The sequence below is a fragment of the Hemibagrus wyckioides genome, linkage group LG16 (assembly GCF_019097595.1).
Source record: "Hemibagrus wyckioides isolate EC202008001 linkage group LG16, SWU_Hwy_1.0, whole genome shotgun sequence".
Classification (NCBI taxonomy): domain Eukaryota; kingdom Metazoa; phylum Chordata; class Actinopteri; order Siluriformes; family Bagridae; genus Hemibagrus; species Hemibagrus wyckioides.
The window spans coordinates 19,649,030-19,670,735 of NC_080725.1; the positions used below are offsets into that span (position 1 = coordinate 19,649,030).

Below are 21,706 nucleotides of genomic sequence, written 5' to 3' on the forward strand. Positions count from 1 at the left end.
TGAAGGTGTAGTGTTATTGAGTCACACTTCACTATATGTAAGTTCCCTTAATGAGTCACATCGGGGAAAATAGAGCTGAAGGCACGTGGAGAACACCCTGAGAGCATATTTTCCAGCCTGTACTGAAGGCATCACAAAGCAAGTCCATTCGCCTTGAATTACTCAGATTGAACATGATGAATAACACAGAGTGCTGCTCTCTACAGGTGAAGAGTGTGGAAACACACACACACACACACACACACACACACAAACTGTTATTTTCTTACCACGTACTGTGTATGTTTTAATAATAAAAATCAAACCAAAGCTCTCAGATATAAGCAGCCGTGACTCTTTCTGCTGTTTTTCTCTCTAGGCGCTACACTAGGTAAGTATAACAGTGCAATACCGCCACCTACTGGATATTTTAGTAAGTACATTATTCACATCCGAGATACTAACGACACTGTATTTAATATTTCGGCCACATTAATGGGTTTTTGATGGTCGACGCTATTTTAAAGGGAAAATGATCATTAAAATGTTATACATAATGTTTCTGTGTTAGTGTGTACTAGGGTTCATTATAATAATAATAATAATGATAATAATAATAATAATTCAACACTATACCCGTAACAGGCTATGAGGACACAGAGGTCCGGACCTGAGAAGTGATTTTTTCTCTCTCATTTTTACAGGTTTTTATAATAACCATCACTCTCTGGGGGAAAATAAATCATCTGTCTTAGTTAAAATGAAGACATAAGAATAGAAAACGTGCACGTGCACTTAATTAATTACTGTATGCAACATCTTATGTTTGTCCAGTGAAAAGTTTTAAAGATGTAATGATCTTATATCATAATAATAATAATAATAATGATAATAATAATAATAATAATATAGATATTATTATTATAATATTTTCTTATATAGAGCTTTGAACAGCAGACATTGTCTGAAAGCAGATTTACAGAAATATAAAAATTCAGTAATATAAAAAATTTATTTATTTATATTTTATTTATTTACTTATTTTTAATATAATTGTATTTTATATTTATCCCTAATGAGCAAGCCAGAGAATGATGGTGGTGAGGAAAATCTCCCTGAAACAATATGAGGAAGAAACCTTGAGAGGAACCAGACTTGTTGATCATGGTGATCTGGGTGACACCAGAGAGTGTGATTATAAATCATTTTCCTTCTATAACTTATATATAGTCATGTGAAATTGTGTAACCAGGAAAGTTTGAGCATCAGCATAGATTCTGAATTAATTCTGTACAGTTGCTGAAATTGATCCACTTCTTTATCAGCTATAGTATGAGACAAGGTGAACTGGTACACCTTTAATAGTGCTTCATTTCAGTTCTAGGTGTGTGTGTGTGTAAATCTCCCAAACACAAGACAAGACACATTCTTATTAGAATATTTTAATTTCAATTTCATCCCTGTGTCCACAGATCTACTTTAAAAAAAACCCAACAATAATATAAGCTTTGAAAATTCATCTTACAAAATCAATCCATTCCGTCGAAATGAGTATTTATCAGAACAATCTGCCATAAAAAGTCACCTAAACACACCGAGAAGCTCAGTGTGTTACACAAGCATACTGTATATAACTCTATTATTATTATTATTATTATTATTATTATTAAAGGAATTGTAGGAATCTATTCATATTTCTTCTGTGCAAAGGTTTTTTTTTTTCCATTTTACAAAATGCTTCAAGAATAATGTATAAGATAAATAAATAGAAGTCTCTTATTTTATAGGTTAAATACGGGAAGCTAAACACTACATTACTCCATCTGCCCATCAGTTATTGTCTTAACATCCTAAACTTTGTCTTTTCCTCGTCCCGTTCTTACATTTCCTGTCTCAGAGGCAATGAAATGATCCAAATCGGTGTCAGAGGACGTCCAATCAATGTTAAATATGGCTTATTTAATCATTCATTATGCATAAAACAAAAATAATAATAATACAAATCCCAGTCACACTGAATGGTCCTTGGCAGATGATTATTATCTGAAATCTTATCCCAGGACTAAGCTGAAGAGTTAAACATGATGAAGAAAAAGGTCACACTGTGCTGGGATTTGAGCTTATGACCTTCTTTTCTAACCGCACAAATCATGCTTCTTCTTCCTGCCACTAGGTGTCACTGTTGTCACATGTTGTATCGTTAACGACAATTAAAATAGTCCGCACACGACTTCTTTTAAAATATAAACCTCATTTTTTTTTAACACAATTCTTCTTTCTGAAGCAGAAATGAAGTAAAATCCCCACATAGCAGTATAAGAAAAACCAAATTAAAAGTCATAGTTCGCTGAACCACTCGTCATATCTACTGCTACTGTTGTAATGTCTGCTTCAGACATTGATTTTTCTCCCATTCACAAACAAGATGACACCGAATCTCAGGACAAAGTGAACATCAGTTTATCCCTTCAGGACATCCAGTTTTAAACACTTCAGATAGAAACCATGCTTTTTTCCTCCCCAATTCGGACATAAACAACATCAATAAATGTACTCAATGTGACTGTGACCAGAACTTTAACTGGTGTTATGAGACTTGTGGTTCATAAAACTGAACATCCTCTCGGTTGTTACTGATCTACACCTTAATATAAACACGTGTATGGAACAAAGTGTAAATATGGTTCATTTCATCTTTATTTCTCCCTTTCTCACCTTCACGAGACAATGGAGAAATACCTTTGTGCGTATTAATCCTTGTATATAGAGATTCGTTTGACTAGTTTTCATTCTGTCTCTGAACTATAAATCAGATCTGAAGTAAATGACAAAAGCAAAATGGGGAATAAATGGTAATAAAGCATGGTGTAAATCCAGTAAAGTGTCCTGTTTTGGGGGCTGAAAGGAGTAGAGGCAGCGAGACATAACACATAGATGAAAAACACATCAGGATTGATAAATTTGATGTATAAATCTGTAAAGACACTGAACATGTCATTACATGCAATATCCTACTATAAGTGCTTTTTTTTTTTTTACTTCATTAAAATACTTATTAAAATTTAGAGACTAAGTCTCTCTGCATGGCAAAATTCTACTTTTCTTCAGCAAGTGTCAAAAATCGTTATATTTAAAGGCGAGAAAATGGGATTGTCTAAAATTTCAGCAAACCGTGTATACATGCCAAACATGTAATTGTTTCTCATTAATTCCCAAAGCAAATTAAGAAAGTTTTTGAATGCCAATTCTCCTTTATAGGATTTTTAAAAAATCTATATTTCTAAATACATTCAGCTTGAATCTATTTTGAATCCCGAAGTTTCAACTCCTTGGTGAAAGCAACCCAAAAATGATAAAAATCCAAAATATAAACAGGAAGAAAAACCCAAAACCTCTTGGAGAACAGTTTCTAAAAGCGTGTCTATTACCTGGGTATGTGTGTGGGACGAAATTTTCCTCTCAAAACCCAGAACCTGGCAGATGTTTACAAATGACCTAAACTATCTTGATAGTTTGCACCACCTCAGAAGAAAACCCCTTCTTGTCTAGTCAAAATATCTTAGCTTTCTTAGCAATTCTACATGGACCACTAGTAAGAGAAACTTTCCCTAGTTGGAATGACCGAAGAAATGATATTATAGAGTGCATGATAATTGAAGTCGATTCAAAAGCAAGTGAAAAATTCATCTAAATGTAATAAATAAAATGAAGTATTTTGTACTTTACATTACGTAGCATTACATTAAGGGTGGCGTTTAATTCAACAACAGGGTTTGTGCAACACAGTCCAGATCATGAAGAGACTAACGTGACGTGCGCCTTTGTATCTGGAATAGCTATTTAGACAGGGATATCGTCTCAAATTGTCAAAATAAAAACAAACAAACATTGACATATAGTACCAGTTATTAAGAAATGATCATGATGCGTTTCTCTGTAACTTGATCATCTTGGTTATTTAACATTTCACCAAGAAGACTTGTTATTCAGGAGAGAAATAATATATTTCATTAAAACATTTCAACAAAACATTAGCTGCAGTTCCGCCACTGACCAAAAGAGGGCACCATAACACAATAACACGCTACTATTGAGTCTCTTCAGCTTCTAGGTTTAAAACTTCCCAAACGCTAGTGTTTGTTTGAAGAGTTCCCATTAAAAATCATTAGTATTACACTGATGAAGAAAATGTGTTTTAGGGCAGTAATATACAGATCATGTGGTGTTGTTGCCCTAAATGTAGAGTCACCGCAGCTTGCTAGCTAACGGACTAATGATTTAGTGTGTACATCAACACACTCGTCAAAAACCAAACCCAGGTCATTAGCTCTCTTTATGCTTTCATTTACTACAGACAATGTTGAATTCTCGTCTTCTGATTGGTCAGAAGGTGTTGATTAATGGTCTCTGTGGCCTCTGAAGGTGTTGATTAATGGTCTCTGTCTCTCATCTCTATGGCAACAAGTGATTTTTGTTGATGAGGAGATTGACTTCATATTTTATGGAAGGAGTCTCCAGTGTCAGCGCTTTGTAGCAGACAGAGCTAAAGATGTAACTTTTCTGACACCGAGGGCTGTTTAGAGTTCGTTTAGCGCATGTATCATTTCTTCTATAAACTATAAATGGATAAAAATATAAAACATTGAACTTTTTAATAAATACCTTATAAGCATGGTGTAAAAAAATGGAAGAAAATTAAAGGAATGTCTTATTATTAGGATGGCTTCTGTGATCTAGCGTTTGGGACGTTTTCTATATCGGCCAGCATTCTGAGGAAAACGAAATAAAACAAAAAAACTACAGTATAAATCATTGATGACGCCGAGGAGAGTCGGATTCATCCACGAGTTGTGACTGAACGATTGTTTAGACGTTGCTGACGGACATTTCCGTCGTGTTTCTGTGCCATTACGTTGTAAAATACTATGTGCTAGCTCGTTTCCATCAGGCATCGGCTAGCTTCTGCTTGTCGTCCATGTTTCCGGTTGCCTAGCAACAGCACGGCTGACCCTTTGACCACTCGCCTATCGTCTTTCAATGTCACAAGCTTCACGGAAACAACCCGAGTCGAAACAATCGTCACTCAGGAGACGTGTGTGATTAAAACAGCACAGAAGCAGAACAGCCGTGTAATTCACATCCATTGTATTTTTTGTTTGTTCGTGCGTGCCTGTAAAAAAAATCACCACGGTCCACGCTTCAGGCTTTCTTGGCGCCGCTTCGCTGCTTCTGTCTGCGCAGGTGAGCTTCGATCTCGTGTCGGAAGAGCAGCATTCCCAGCTGTCCGTGCGATGCCTCGTTCATGGCTTTGCTCTGCATGCACATCTTGTACTGCTCAGGCAGGAGCTCGTCGGCGCAGTGCTTCTCGTGCCACAGGTGGAAAAGACCGCGGGATGGAGCGCGGATCACCAGCAGGTTACTGTGCAGGTACTTCCTGTAGAGGTGGACATCCTCACCGCCCCATCCTTTAATATCTACATCGAATCCACCTGAGTACACAGGACAGAGAATACGATCAGCAGCAAACGGGATGCGTGTGTGTGTGTGTTTCTGTATGTGTATGGGCATAGTTCTGCTTTGATTGGACGTAAACCAGTTTTTCTCTGTTCTCCACCAGCTGTTTTGTGGTCAGAAATGGACGTGCCGGCAGTGACGTGGGTGTGATTCTAAATCTGGCATTTCCAAATTCACTTCGGTCCAAAATTGTGCTTACATGACTTCATATCAAGAGCCATTTTTAGCGACAACACTAAGCCAAAATGGTATTTTCCAGCTGGACTTTAAGCAAAGCCTTAAAAGTCCTGACTTATTTCCTAGAGTCTTGTGGATGTTTACTGTTTATGCCAGTGAACTGCAATACCAATAACCCACTACATTAAAGCACTAAATAGATACAGCTGACTGAATTATTTTATTTACAAAAAAACAAGCAGGTCATTACTCGATGTGAGTCGGACATAAATGGGACATTCATGAAACACAAGAAAATTAATGGGAATTTTTAGAGAGCAGCTGATCTGATTGGCTCTCTCAGCAGCAGAGTTATCCTTCATCATGCATTCCCAAGCTGCAGAACGATGATCTAAGAAAAGAGGTGTATGTGTCGTGTTGGGTCTCATATATATACCTATGTTGATGAAGTCGGATCTGTACTGACAGGTCATCCCGAAACCAAAGTCCCGCCAGAAGCCAGTGTCTTTCTTAATCACCTGCAAAGGAAACATCACACATCAGTGACATCTTCATCCTGTCTGTCTCAACATGGCCTAGTGCGCTTCATACACTTTCTCTGCAGTACATATTCATAAACTGATGTCATTTTAACTCTCAGACAGACTGACAGAAATAGGAGGGACAGAGATACAGACAGTCAGGCAGACAGGGAGACAGACAGAAAGACACACAGAAACATGATGGGCAGAAGTGCAGACAGGTAGAAAGACAAACAGACAGAAAGACAGACAGACTAACAGAAACAAGATGGACAGAAGTACAGACAAGTACAAAGACAGACAGACAGAAAGATGGAGAGACTGACAGAAATATGATGGACAGCAGTACAGACAGTCAGGCAGACAAGTTGAAAGATACAGAAAGAAAGACTCACAGAAACATGATGGAAAGAAGTGCGGACAGGTAGAAAGACAGACAGAAAGACAAACAGTCTGACAGAAACATGATAGACAGATGTACAGACAGACAGGTAGAAAGACAGACAGACTGACTGACAGAAACATGATGGACAGCGGTACAGACAGTCAGCCAGACAGGTAGAAAGACAGACAGAAACATGATGGACAGAAGTACAGACAGTCAGGCAGACAGGTAGAAAGACAGACAGAAACATGATGGACAGAAGTACAGACAGTCAGGCAGACAGGTAGAAAGACAGACAGAAACATGATGGAAAGAAGTGCAGACAGGTAGAATGACAGAAAGAAAGAAAGAAAGAAAGAAAGAAAGAAAGACAGAATCTTTATGGAAAGAAGTGCAGACAGGTAGAAAGACAGAGACAGCAAGATGATGGACAGATGTACAGACAGTCAGGCATACAGACAAAAAGAGAAAAAGATTGACAAAAACTTGATGGACAGAAGTACAGATAGTCAGGCAGACCGACAGAAAGACAAACAAAGACAAACAAAATGACAGAAACATGATGGAAAGAAGTGCAGACAGGTAGAAAGACAGACAGTAAGACAGACAGACTGACAAACAAAATGGACAGAAGTACAGACAATCAGGCAGACAGATAGAAAGCCAGACAGACAGAAACAAAGACAGACTGACAGAACCATGATGGACAGAAGTACAGACAGGTAGAAAGACAGACAGAAACATGATGGAAAAAGGTGAAGACAGGTAGAAAGACAGACAGATATAAATGCAGACAGTCTGACAGAAATATGATGGACAGAAGTACAAACAGTCAGGCAGACAGACGGACAGAAAGACTGACAGAAACGTGATGGACAGAAGTACAGAAAGTCAGGCAGACAGGTGGATAGACAGACAGACAGACAGATAGACAGATCCTTTCTTGTTACATTAGAAGGTTCTTCACTTTCGTTTCTCTATCAGCGTGTGGTTCCTCTGCTGTTCCACTCGGAGCTACAGCAGCTAGAAGAACACGTCCCTAACAATTCAGCTGTGTGAAAATCAGCAGCGTGTTGAATAAACGGAGGTTCATTACCAGCTGTTGCTCCACAGGCGGGATGTGATCACTGCCTCCATAAATCACTGCGGGATTGTACTGACTGAACAGGATGGGATAAAACACTTTCTTCCCTGAAAGAGACAGACACATGGATTTGCAAATCTATATTCACTTCCTCTCAGTCATAATCGATAGAAACAATCCAGACGCAAAACCCAGCCCCTCCATAAACCCAGGCAGGAGAGACGGCCTTTATTTACGGGAACAGAAGCTAAACTTTACGGATTAAAAAGAGTCTGTAACCATGCCATTGAACATTGTTGTGTCTGCGAAAGGGCTGTATTATCTTACAAAACATGTGTAAGCTCAAGGCTAACAAAAGCTAAAGCCTCGACAGTGAGGGTTATATTATCTATCATAACAAAAACATAATGTGTAAGCTCCAGGGTATCTGGTTTGATTCACTTCACTGTCGCTGATGGTGATGGGTCACGAGCAGAACAAAAACAAACATTTTCCTGCTCTTTTATTTCACCCTCTCGTTCTGACCTGGCTGTGTGTTCAGACGGCAGCTGTTGAGAAAGTCAGCAGTGAAGACGATGTCGACGTCACAGAAGAACAGCAGGACGTTCCCTCCTTTCCATGCTCGGGCACCCACGTCCAGACCTCGGCCTCGGGAAAACTCCTCGTTCAGGTGGATCATCGTGAAGTTACGGAAATTCAGCTCTCTGAGTCAAGTGAGAGAAATAAACATTATGTTATTTTGGAGGCCATATATCCTCCTCCTCCTCCTTCACTGATACAGGTACAGTAGCCACGCCTCCTTTATTGAGACCCAGAAACAGAGGCCACGCCCCCCACATTGCAACTGAGTTGAGCTGAATGGAAGTCGAGCAGCTCTTTGGGACTATAATAATAATAATAATAATAATAATAATAATCCTGAATGCCGATGTGCATCATTTTCTCATTAACAAATTCGGCTCTGATTGCTGAGATATAGAACAGGTCCAAGCCAAACATTTAGATCATTTTGATTTGACTCATTTCACAGATCGAGTGTGTCTTCGATAAAGCTCCACTTCTCCCGGATTCGACGTCTTAACAAACAAACACTCGGGTTTTGTAAGATTTTCTTTCAGATTCTTCGAGAAACGAATAATTCAACAAAATGAGCCAATAACAATGTAGACAAGGCAGTAATCAGGGCTGTTAGAATGGAGCCTGGCAGATTTACTGTGTGTGTGCACGTGTGTGTGGTGTGTGAGAAAGAGAAAGAGAGATAGAGAGAGAGGGAGAGGGAGTGGGAGACAGAGAGAGAGGGGGAGAGGGAGGCGGAGAGAGGGAAAGAGAGAGAGTGAGAAAGAGAGGGAGAGAAAGAAAGGGAGAGAGAGGGACAGGGAGAGAGAGAGAGGGGGGGGGGGAGGGAGATGGAGAGAGGGAGAGAGAGAGTGAGGGAGAGAAAGAAAGGGAGAGAGAGGGTGTGAGAGAGAGGGAAAGAAGGACAGGGAGAGAGAGAGAGAGAGAGAGAGAGAGAGAGCGAGAGAGAGGGAGAGGGAGAGGAAGACGGAGAGAGGGAGAGAGAGAGAGGGAGAGTGAGAAAGAGAGGGAGAGAAAGAAAGGGAGAGAGAGGGACAGGGAGGGGGGGGCGGAGAGAGGGAGAGAGACAGTGAGAAAGAGAGGGAGAGAAAGAGAGAGAGAGAGAGGGAGACGGAGAGAGAGAGAGAGAGAGAGAGAGGGAGAGAGAGGGAGAGGGAGACGGAGAAAGAGAGAGAGGGAGAGGGAGGGAGACAGGAGAGAGAGAGAGAGAGAGAGAGATTCAACTCAGACTGAAGCAGACTGCAAATATTTCCTTTTGCGATACTGGTTTGTTTTCGAGAGAAGGGGACTGTCTGGTAAGACTCCTTTTTCTTCCACTCCAGATTGTTCACCATTTTTTCCACTGTACTGAACTTCGAGGCCAATTTCTCTCTCTCTCTCTCTCTCTCTCTCACACACACACACACACACACACCCCAGAACACCTCAAATTACTCCCATAAACACTTTATGTAGTAGCTCACAGGCAGCATGGCCCCTGAGTCGGTCAGTCCCAGTGAAGGAGGCATGGCATGAATCACTTATAGTCAACATTCTCAACAAACAGCCGGCATAAACATTAAACACATTTAAAATTCAACGTTTGTCAAATGATCAAGAATTTTTAAGAGAGGTTAATGACTGATTTACTGGAGGACTGTACGAGTTAATCTCCTTTGCAAATGTGAACAGCAGCCATCTTAAACACTGACCTTTTCTTCACACACTTTAGTATCATTCCGCCCAGAGGCCCTATTATACAATAATACACTATATATCTAACTTTCAATGCAATTTCATTTGTATAGCAATTTTAACAATGGACATTGTCTCAAAGCATCTACTATAGAATGTCGTATAGTGCTATAGTATATTATACATACACCGATCAGGCATAACATTATGAACACCTGCCTAATATTGTGTTGGTCCCCCTTTTTGCTGCTAAAACAGCCCTGACCCGTCCTGCACTGTGTATTCTAACACCTTTCTGTCAGAACCAGCATTAACTTCTTCAGCAATTTGAGCAACAGTAGCTCATCTGTTTGGATCGGATCACACGGGCCAGCCTTTGCTCCCAGTGTCCTCCATTGAGCCTTGGACGCCCATGACCCTGTCGCCGGTTCACCACTGTTCCTTCCTTGGACCACTTTTGATAGATACTGACCACTGCAGACCGGGAACACCCCACAAGAGCTGCAGTTTTGGAGATGCTCTGATCCAGTGGTCTAGCCATCACAATTTGGCCCTTCGTCAAACTCGCTCAAATCCTTACGCTTGTCCATTTTTCCTGCTTCTAACACAACAACAATGAGGACAAAATGTTCACTTGCTGCCTAATATATCCCACCCACTAACAGGTGCCATGATGAGGGGATCATCAGTGTTGGTCACTTCACCTCACACTGGTCATAATGTTACGCTCAATTGGTGTAAAGTGAATATCCGAGAACGTTTGTGGGTTTTTTGAAACCAAAATTAGCCAAATTCTGACCCTGCATTAGGATCATGTCGCACTCCAGTTCCGATATCACTATTTGTAACAGGGGGCGTGGCCAAGCATCAGCTGTAGACAGGAAGAGGAGGTGTGTCGACCCAGCAAGTTATGCATGATTGTTTCCACCTGTGGGTTACTACCAGCATCCTACTAACGCGTGTGTTTCCTTTTCAGCAGAGAAGGAGCCAGCGGAGGTAGCACTGCTCACTTTAATCTTCAGCGTAAAGTTTAATATTAGTGAAATGTGGCAAGGCATGAAAGGCTCGCTGTGTCTGGTTTTAATTTGATTTTTTTACAGAGTGGAAGAGAAGTGTGTTTTCACACCAAAAAAATCTAGATAAAATAAAAAAAGAAGAACAATGCTCTGTCAAAGTTCCTCTTTCACACACACACAAACACACACACACACACACACACACAATTTGTCTACTTTTTGGTTTAATTTAATTTCTACTGAGCGGAAGAGAAACATGCTGAAAAGTGCTAATGCTAAAAAAATAACTGGCTAAAATAAAAGAAGCACAGAGCTCTGTCAATGCTGCCTGTCTCTGAGTCCTCTCTCTCTCTCTCACACACACACACACAAGGTTCGACACAGTTCAAGTTCACCTGGAGTGTATAGGTTTGAAAGGAAAGAGCCATTTTAAGTACTGCACTTTACATTCTATAGTTATTTTAGATCTTACATGTCTACTATAAGCTATATCTATTCTATTTCTTATGCTATGTTACACTACACCATCCCATCCACTAATGTACACTAATACTATACTGAACACTGAATATTATCTGATTTTCACCAAATCATTCCACCGCACCATGCAGACTAACACAGTCTGTGACTCGAGATAAAATATACATGCTTAGGAGACACAAAGGTTCATATCAGTTACAGTACACATGCCCTGCATGGGCATGGAGGTATATCTATTTAATCTAGTGTAGCGTACAGTACTGTACTGTAATCCAGCTGTTTTGTAACAAAAGAAATTCTCAGATGTTCACCATATTCACACTCCCTGGTGTACACAAACAGTATCAAGAGAGTGTGTGTGTGGGCCTATGGAAAAAAAGGAAACGTTCACTTGGTTTCCAATGATGACTGTTCAGCATTGAACAGGACTTACTTTTGATAGATACTGACCACTGCAGACCGGGAACACCCCACAAGAGCTGCAGTTTTGGAGATGCTCTGATCCAGTGGTCTAGCCATCACAATTTGGCCCTTCATCAACCTCGCTGAAATCCTTACACTTGCTACTTCTAACACATCAACTTTGAGGACAAAATGTCCACTTGCTGCCTAATATATCCCACCCACTAACAGGTGAGGAGATAATCAGCGTTATCACTTCAGTGGTCATAATGTTATGGCTGATCGGTGTACCACGGTCATGACCAACACAGTGCACTCCGTTTCATCTAACATAGCATATTATATTATTATACTGCCTATTTTATCTACAATACCATACTACACCTACACTATGTCTCCAAAAGTTTTGGGACACCCCTCCAAATCATTGAATTCAAGTGTTCCAATCACTTCCATGGCCACAGGTGTATAAAATGAAGCACCTAGGCATGCAGACTGCTTCTACAAACATTTGTGAAAGAATGGGTCGCTCTCAGGAGCTCAGTGAATTCAAGTGTGGTACCGTGATAGGTTGCCACCTGTGCATTCGTGAAGTTTCCTCACTACTAAATATTCCACGGTCAACTGTTAGTGGTATTATAACAAAGTGGAAGCAATTGGGAACAACAGCAACTCAGCCACGAAGGAGTGGGGTCAGCACACAGTGCACAAAAGTCACCAACTTTCTGCAGAGTCAGTTCTTCAAACTTCACGTGGCCTTCAGAGTAGCTCAAGAACAGTACCTAGAGAGCTTCATGGGATGGGTTTTCATGGCCGTGCAGCTGCATCCAAGCCTTACATGACCAAGTGCAATGCAATGCGTCGGAAGCAGTGATGTAAAGCACGCCGCCACTGGACTCTAGAGCAGAGGAGACGTGTTCCATGGAGTGATAAATCACGAGAACGGTACTCGCCTGACTGCATTGTGCCAAGTGTAAAGTTTGGTGGAGGGGGGGTTATGGTGTGGGGTTGTTTTTCAGGGGTTGGGCTTGGCCCCTTAGTTCCAGTGAAAGGAACTCTTAATGCTTCAGCATACCAAGACAATTTCATGCTCCCATCTTTGTGGGAACAGTTTGGGGATGACCCCTTCCTGTTCCAACATGACTGCACACCAGTGCACAAAGCAAGGTAAAGGCAAGTTTGGTGTGGAGGAACTTGACTGGCCTGACCTCATCTTCACTGTACTATATCATACTAAACTATCCTGTACTATCCCATATGCTATATAGTGTGATAGGAAGAAACTGCACCACAGGAACTGTACTCCTGCATTAGTATAGTATAGTATAGTGTGTCATAGAATAGTATTGGATAGGACGTCTGAGATAGCGTTATTTTCAGCTTCTTTAAAAACATATAGAGGAAAACTAACTAGGCAGATCAAACAAATAAGAACAGCCATTTCGCTGCGCAAAATAGTCCGGCTGAATTAGTCGGTGCGTGTTTGCCGTCTCTTCTCCATCTCAAATGAACACAAATTATTCATGGCTATCGATTCGCAGATGTGTGTTCAGCTCACTTTAAACCGGAGACCAAAAGTTTCCTCTGAACACACTGCAGATCACAGAGAATACAATATAAAGGCTTCAGAAGGGGAGGATAGAAGGGGGGGGTGTCTAATAGTGTGTGTGTATGTGTGTGTGTGTGTCTGTGTGTGTGCGCGTGTGTGTGTGGTATAAATTAATCATGGACAGAATGTGTTTGGCTTTCAGAATGATGTCTGATGTGTATGTGTGTGTGTGTGTGTGTGTGTGTGTGAGGCTGGAGGTTACATATTGACTGGCAAACCTTCTCTCAGTTCCCACAATGGATTTGATGGCACTTACGATCACCAAACACACACATTAGCGGCCGTACAGCAGTCCTGCCTATTAATTAACGTGTTTGCATGTTAAAGGGGTCAGTCGCGTTATTCTAACAAACATTCGCAGGACATTTATCTGGAGTTACATCAGAGCTTGTTGCTGATGCAACGCTGATCTTAAAACGAGTGGTGAAACACCGCTGTTTACCAAGAAACATACATATACAAAGTCATATCTTTCTCTCTCTCTCTCTCTCTGTCTCTCTGTCTGTCTGTCTGTCTCTCTCTCTGTCTGTCTCTGTCTCACTCTCTCTCTCTCTCTCTCTCTCTCTCTCTCGCTCTCTCTCTCTGTCTCTCATTAAATACTCAGAAACCGGAAACTCGCACTGGAAACTCCTTCCAAAAACACTAAATCCGTGGAGCGTCTGCCATCCCTCTAAGTTGTTGCATTAATATAAGCTTGTGTTTTGCCTTGCGGCTGAAACTGCTGTCATAACCGCTGCTATAGAAAATGAATCAACACCTCCTGACCAATCAGATTCGAGAACTCAACAATGATGTCATAGAAACTTTTATAGTGCTTTGTCCGGTGACTAGCTAACACGAAGTAGACAGCCTGCTAGTAAACCCGAACAAATAGATGTTTATACAAAAGTACAAAGAAAGATAGAAAGAGAGAGAGAGAGAGAGAGAGAGAGCAACAGAAAGAGAAAGAGAGAGAGGAAAAGAGAAAGACTGACAGAGAAAAAGACAGAAAGAGAGACAAATAGAGAGAGAGACAGAAACGGAGAGACAGAGAGAGGGTGAAAGAGAGAGAGACAAAGAGAGACAGAAAGAGAGAGACAAAGACAGAGACAGAACAAGAGAGTCAGAAAGAGAGAGAGACACACAGACAGAGCGAGACAGAGAGAGAAACAGAATGAGATAGACAGACAGAGAGAGAGAGAGAGAGAGAGAGAGAGAGAGAGAGAAAGATAGAGAAAGAGAGGCATGAGAAGCATGAGGAGGATGAGAGGTATGTCGAGTTCATCTGGCAGAGGACACCATCATTTTCTTTGAGGTCAAAGATCACAGTGGCACCAGTCTCTGTGCGAGATCTCCACCCGAAACTCGGCCCTGCAATCATCTGCTGTACACACAAACAGTATCGAGAGTGTGTGTGTGTGTGTGTGTGTGTGTGCTCTGTAGAAAAAAAAGGGAAAGTTCACTTAGTTTCCAATGATGACCGTTCAGCATTGCATTCCAGCTCTGTTTGACAGTGTGTGCATTAGTCTCAGCACAACACACACACACACACACACATATGTACTTTACCTGGACGTGTTCTCCAGGATTCCTTTGACTTCATTCATCTGGTCTTGCCCGAAGTAGACAACAGTGAGATGCACTCGTCCATCTTGCTTTATACACACCTCCCTGAGGCAAACACACACACACACACAAATCAGATTCTACCACAGACAACTGAGGGGTTCTTGATGATTATTTATTGAGATGTAAGAAATAAAAGGGTTACTCTGTTATATGGGGGATGTAGTAGCTTTGAGTTTGAACCCCAGACCCACCAAGCTGCACACTGCTGGGCCCCTGAGCAAGGCCCCTAACCCTCAATTACTCAGTTGTATAAAATGAGATAAATTCTAAGTCGCTCTTACAATTTTGTCGCTATTGTATCTTGCCATGCTATCATATCACTCACACACACACCCACACACACACAAACAGCGGTGTGAAATTCCAGCAGTTAGACAAAGACACATTCTGATAGTCAGACGCCAAATGTTCCAGGTTTGTGCTGACTTTGTGATTTTTTCTCTCCCCCCTCTTTTTATCTTTCTAAACATGTGAGAAATTGCAAAAAACTCTGAGCTCGACTTTGGGGGACACATCACACACCAGCACTGAGGAGTGTAATTTATGCTGAGGAGTGTTCGAAGCAGTCGACCAGTCAGATCTCCTCCAGACCTGAACTGAAAGCCAGAAGCCATGACTGGAGCTGGTTACGCTCTAGAGAGACTGTAACGCCATCCCTCTTATGCCGTGTCCACACACAGAGACAGTGAAGAGCTTTAATTTTCCAAACGAGAGCTGTAAAATTCTGGCATCATGAGCCACACCTCTAGATCTGGGCGTGTCCTAATCAGCGATATGACATTATGCAAACACGGAGCGACTCAATGCAGTGAATACCGATGAGAGTGAAGCACATGATCTGTAGCAAAGAGTTCACACTGCTTCTCCTTTCATATCTCGTACGATATGATGCTGTTGAATTTTATACACAAACGCCAAATCTCCCTCCAGAACGCTTCATTAAAAAAAATTAAATCTGAAATGCTAGTTGCTCCGCCCACTGATAATCGTTATTACTATGGAAACTAGTAGCAGAGTAGGAACGCCTACTGGCCACTTTATACACTATATTGCTGAACAGTTTTGGGACGTCTGCCTTTACGTGCACATGAATGTAATATGGAGTTGGTCCGCCCTTTGCAGCTATAACAGCTTCAACTCTTCTGGGAAGGCTTTCCACAAGGTTTAGGAGTGTGTTTATGGGAATTTTTGACCATTCCTCTCTAGAAGTGCATTTGTGAGGTCAGGCACTAATGTTGGACGAGAAGGTCTGGCTCACAGTCTCCGCTCTAATTCATCCCAAAGGTGTTCTATGGGGTTGAGGTCAGGATTCTGTGAAGTTCCTCCACATCAAACTCTCTCATCCATGTCTTTATGGACCTTGCTTTGTGCACTGGTGAGCAGTCATGTTGGAACAGGAAGCGGTCATCCTCAAACTGTTCCCACAAAGATGGGAGCATGAAATTGTCCAAAGTGTCTTGGTATGAAGCTGAAGCATTAAGAGTTCCTTTCACTGGAACTGCTGAAAAACAACACCTGAATTCGATGATTTGGTGTTCCAAAACTTTTGGCAATGTAGAGTAGTACAGAGACTGGAGACTTGGACAGATAAAAAGCTGTCCATCAACTGTTGACCTCAACTCCTGATGATAGGGCAGTTACTGCTGAAGTATAGTATAGTAAGATGTCTGTAGATTTATTTATTCAGCAAAATAAATAATAAATAATTAATAATAATTTATTTTTGCTTAAAGACACAACAATGTCAGATTGGGGGTGATGGGAACTACAGAGCTTTTTCAACCACTAAACAATGTTTTAATTTTTTTTTCTCCAGACTCTAAAATATGAATGATATGATATGTCTGTGACTATGATGTAGTTCTTAAGAACTTAAACTTCAGAAATAAAACTGAACAGGTTGTGTGTAATAGCGAGAATAACAGAGTCGTCAACGTACGAGAAAACGTAAGCTACGTCTTGTGCAAATTGTAAGAACGGTAAGAAATCGTGCTATTAATAATTAGACTGTGGCTCACGGGAAAGCTCATCAATGAGTTGAAACACAGCCAACAATCCAATTTATACTTAAATGTAGTGTACAACCTTTAAATGGAAAAAAATGCATAATTAAAGAGAAGGCAGCACTGCGTCTGAAAGGCTTTTAATGGTTCCCGATTACAGTTTCTATCAGATAATGTATAAAAGAGTCCTCCTTATCCTGTGTGCACATTTTAGTGACCTACATTCCTTTTCATAATCTCATAAAGCCATTGGCGCCTGAGACAGAACTGCTTTTATCCTACTGTTGCGCTTCCTGTAATGTTGCTGTTAGCCAAAGTTGCTATTAACCATGAATGCTTTTATCCCAGTTCGGAAACCAGTTCTGCGAGTCAATTACATGTCGAATGTCAATTTTACACAGTTGCTATTATCCTGCTAGCTCCATAGCACTTCCTGCAGCTAACGTTCTTTATATCACATAGTTGGGATTCCTTCTCAGATGTTTTACATGATGAAGCTGGGACAGTCCTTTTGAAATGATAAGAAATGGTTTGCATCATTTAATAGGAATTAATTTAAGTTCAATGGGTTCTATCACATTACTGAAGATTTCCATTGATGGGTCTTATTTCATAAGTAACCCCTAACCCTAACCCCTATTTCCAACTCCTAACCCTAACCCCTTATCTCTAACCCTAACCCCTAACCCTTAATCCCTAACCCCTAATCCCTAACCCTAACCCCTATCCTAAAGATAAAATAATCCTTTATTAGTCCCAAAATTTGCATATTTACAGTGACAAATGGATAGCAGCTAAAGAAAAAGATAAACAAATAGAGAGATAAAGATAATATCAGGGCATGGTGACTTGAAATGCTAAAAAAATATTATAGAGAGCCTTTAAACTTAACATAAAATATAGCCTAATATATTAAAAAATAAATAAACAAAGTATATAAATATGAAATAATAATAATAATTTTTAATAATAATAAATTGTAATCTGATTATAAAAATAGAGAAAGATAAAATGTCCTTTAATTATTGTCCTTTATGTAAATTGTAATCTGATTATAAAAATAGAGAAAGATAATATGTCCTTTAGTTATAATTTATTTACAGTTTTCACTCAACACCTAATTTACACTCTACAGTTACAGTTTCTAATTATTCTTCCCCTTGATTTATTTACTTTCTAATTCCAAGCACCTACACCTCTGACCAGCAGTGAAGTCCTGCTTCCTCTTTTTCACTGATTTTCATTTCCTCTTTCTTGTTCGACTTCCCGACAGGTAAGTCAATATTCAAAGTAGTGCCAGGACATTTACTGAAAGTCAGAGTCATGCTAATGAGACCGGGCCTCTCTTTGAGCGAGCGCTGTGACATCTCATTACACATCAGAGGTTTCGGACAGATTCTTGCTTTCAAATTGAATACATTCGCATGTCCTGCTGTCACAAACACTAATGATCCTACGGCGCTGTTCAGTGCTCCATTCTGATTGGTCAGATTTTCAATAACAGTAGATCTATTTTCAATAACAGTAGATCAGTAGATATATTACCAGTGCATCATCGTTTCTATGGTAACGTGGGGCTTGTATGGAAGATGCTTTATATAAACAGATAAAAGAATAATGTAATTAGAGTCAATGTTTCTTTAAGACTTTCAACACAGGAAAATCTTCAGGAGAGAGAATTTTGCAGTTTAAATGTAACATGAAGGTTAAGGGCCTTGCTCAGGTGCCCAGTGGCAGCTTAGTAGACCTGGGATTTGAACTCACAACCTTCCAATCAGTAGTCCAACACCTTAACCATTAAGCTATCGCATCCTGCCTTGATAAACAAACCCTACTGATGATGTAGGTATGTCCGAAGACTATGCATTTACCTGAAGGTGTGCATAAATTGTTTGAATTTGTCGGCTCTCTGTGAGAGCGGTACGATGATGTTGATGGCGGTGTGAGACGTCGCCACGCGTTCGTTCGACACCTTCATCATCGGTCCGAAGGGACGGAACAGGACCAGACGCCTGAACTCGTTTTTCCTATCTCCACGGAATGTCAGCTCGTACAGTGTTCCTTTATCCTTCTCCGTTCGTGCTAAACCTACAGAGAGAGAGAGAGACAGAACTATTACTTTTAGGTCAGATCACTGCTGTAACACTAAACATATACATTTTAATATCATAACACAAGCACGAGTTATTCACGCTGCTGTAATACCTCCATCTCTTTAGATAACAAGTGTACATTTTACTCACATGCACAAACGCGAAAGAGCACACGGCTAAAAAAAAAAGCAGCAGGACGATCGATATGAAGCGTCATGGAGCCGGTGTGTATCTGTTCTCTGAGCCGCATGACTAAAATACGCTTCAGAAACATTTCCGTCGCTAACGGCGCTCGGACCACCGAAGATTTTTCACCTCAGACCACTCTACACTGGGCATTAGTAGGCGTTCCTATCTTTAGTTTCTGTCAGTTGCCAAGGATTCACAAGCTAGCTACAAAATGTGATCACAAATCTCAGGAATTGGAGGGATGCTTGTATATAAAGTGCATCTCTGCAGCACATCGTGATCATGTCAGGATGAGCCAAAAGCTTCTCACTATGTTCTGCTGCCTATTTGACAGGCATTAAAATGCTTAATGTAGCCAAAAAACCCACAAAAACACAGGCTTACAATGAAAATGAATCACATCCGGCCACGTTGTCACGCTGCATTGATGCTGATTTGAACAGAGGCACACTGAGATAGACTGGAAAGAAAGAGCTGTCGGAGGTAAAGCTGTAAATTAAAAATTTCCTGACATGGGAAAACCTTCAGGACAGAGGTGTTTTTCTGGTTTCTTACAATGCTAAGCATTTTTTGTTTTGTTTTTGTTTTATTAGTTTCAAGAGAGAGTTAAAAAAAGAGAGGCGGAAAAGCTAGCCAGTGATCGATGAGGCATGATGTTAGCTAAGCAAATGTTTAGCTATTACGAAAGTACTGAACACGAGGTGTGGTTCTTTTTTCCAATTGCTATGTCATTGTTTTGACTAGGCGTCTTGTTATTTTGACTTACCTATGAATTAGTAAGTCACAATAATGTATTAGTCAAAATAACAAGACACTCAGTAAAGAACTTAGCAAAAAAATCCAACTACAGGATCCATCCATTTTCTGTAGCACTAATACTATCCATGGGGACTCAAGACAGGGGACATCCAGGACTTGGTAGCAACCCACAGGGCAACAATCACACACCCTGACACACTATGGACAATTTAGATATACCACTTAGCCTTCGGTGCATGTTTTCGGTCCTGGAAAGGAGGACACCAGAGAACCCAGAGGACAAAGAACAAGATACTAAATCAAAACAACAACTCAAAAAAAACAACAACTTTCTTTCGGCTTTTCCCTTTGAGGTGGCCACAGCGAATCATCTCTCTCCACCTATCCCTATCTTCTGCATCCTCAACACTTGCACCCACTAGCTTCATATCCTCATTTATTCCATCCATATACCTCCTCTTTGGCCTTCCTCTTTGCCTCCTGCCTGGCAGCTCCATGTCCAACATTCTCCTACCAATATACTCACTCTCCCTCCTCTGAACATGTCCAAACCATCTTAATCTGGCCTCCCTAACTCCCAAACGTCCAACATGAGCTGTCCCTCTGATGTACTCGTTTAATAATTACATATAATAATAATAATAATAATAATAATAATAATAATAATAAGTCAAAATAAAAATATTCAAGTACAAAATAACATTTCATCTTGTTATTTTTACCTACTAAGACAAAATAACTAATAAGTAAGTTAAAATATCCAGATATTAAGACAAAATAATGATGTAATCAGTCAGAATAACAAGATACTCAGTCAAAATCAAGACTAAGTAAATAGCAAATTGGTAAAAATGTATATATATATATATATATATATGTCAAAATCTCAACTTAGTAAGTAAAAATAATAAGATACTAAGAGAAAATAATTTAGTAAATTAGAACAAAATATTAGGTGATATAAAAGGAATAAATAATAAGTAATAAAAAAATATCAAAATAAAATAGAAAAAAACTAAATAAAAAAATTTAAATAACAATAGTAAAAAAAAGAAAACTTAGTAAAAAATATATATATATTAATATTAAAATTAATTATTAAAATTTCAATTTTATTTTAAATAACAGGATATTAAGATAGAAATAGCAGGTAAGTAAGTGAAAATAACAAAATATTAAGACAAAAAATGAAATGATGTATTAAATCATTATAACCAGAGTAAAAAGTCAAAGTCAAAATAGCAAACTTCTGTCAAAATAATGATAAAGTCAGAGAAAAAAATATTGTTTTTACACCTTGCACCTTCGGTGTTTTTTCTATTTAAAAGTGTTTTATTAAAAATTTTAACTAAAAAAATCCTAATCTAAAAAACAATATGTCTTTACCCAGATGCTGCACAGTGAGAACAGATACAGATTTTAATCTTAACTTAATAAAAATAAATGGTAACCATGGTAATAATGTAAACAAAAACAAAGACTTACTCAATCACTTATCACACATGCATCTCTCTCTGGTTTCATCTCAGCGTTGGTGTGTTTAGAAACAGCTGGACAACTGTCACGCATGACACCATGATAAACACGATTTCTTTTTATTAAACGCTTTAAATCCGTCAATGCTGGTGTCGCTTTCT

The 21,706-nt window shown here is 39.8% G+C and overlaps 1 protein-coding gene across 1 annotated transcript in view; it reads right to left on the reverse strand.

Annotated features, from left to right (window-relative positions):
* Positions 1 to 1,405: 1,405 nt before the first annotated feature.
* The window catches only part of csgalnact1a (chondroitin sulfate N-acetylgalactosaminyltransferase 1a), a 34,787-nt gene continuing 14,486 nt past the window's right edge, over positions 1,406 to 21,706 (reverse strand). Inside the window, exons 3-8 of the mRNA XM_058412096.1 lie at positions 18,900 to 19,116; positions 14,966 to 15,067; positions 8,186 to 8,364; positions 7,673 to 7,767; positions 6,107 to 6,188; positions 1,406 to 5,468 (exon numbers count right to left, since the gene is read on the reverse strand). Coding sequence (XP_058268079.1) covers positions 5,179 to 5,468; positions 6,107 to 6,188; positions 7,673 to 7,767; positions 8,186 to 8,364; positions 14,966 to 15,067; positions 18,900 to 19,116 — 965 coding nt within the window. The 3' untranslated portion in view covers positions 1,406 to 5,178. The remainder of the gene's footprint in view (positions 5,469 to 6,106; positions 6,189 to 7,672; positions 7,768 to 8,185; positions 8,365 to 14,965; positions 15,068 to 18,899; positions 19,117 to 21,706) is intronic.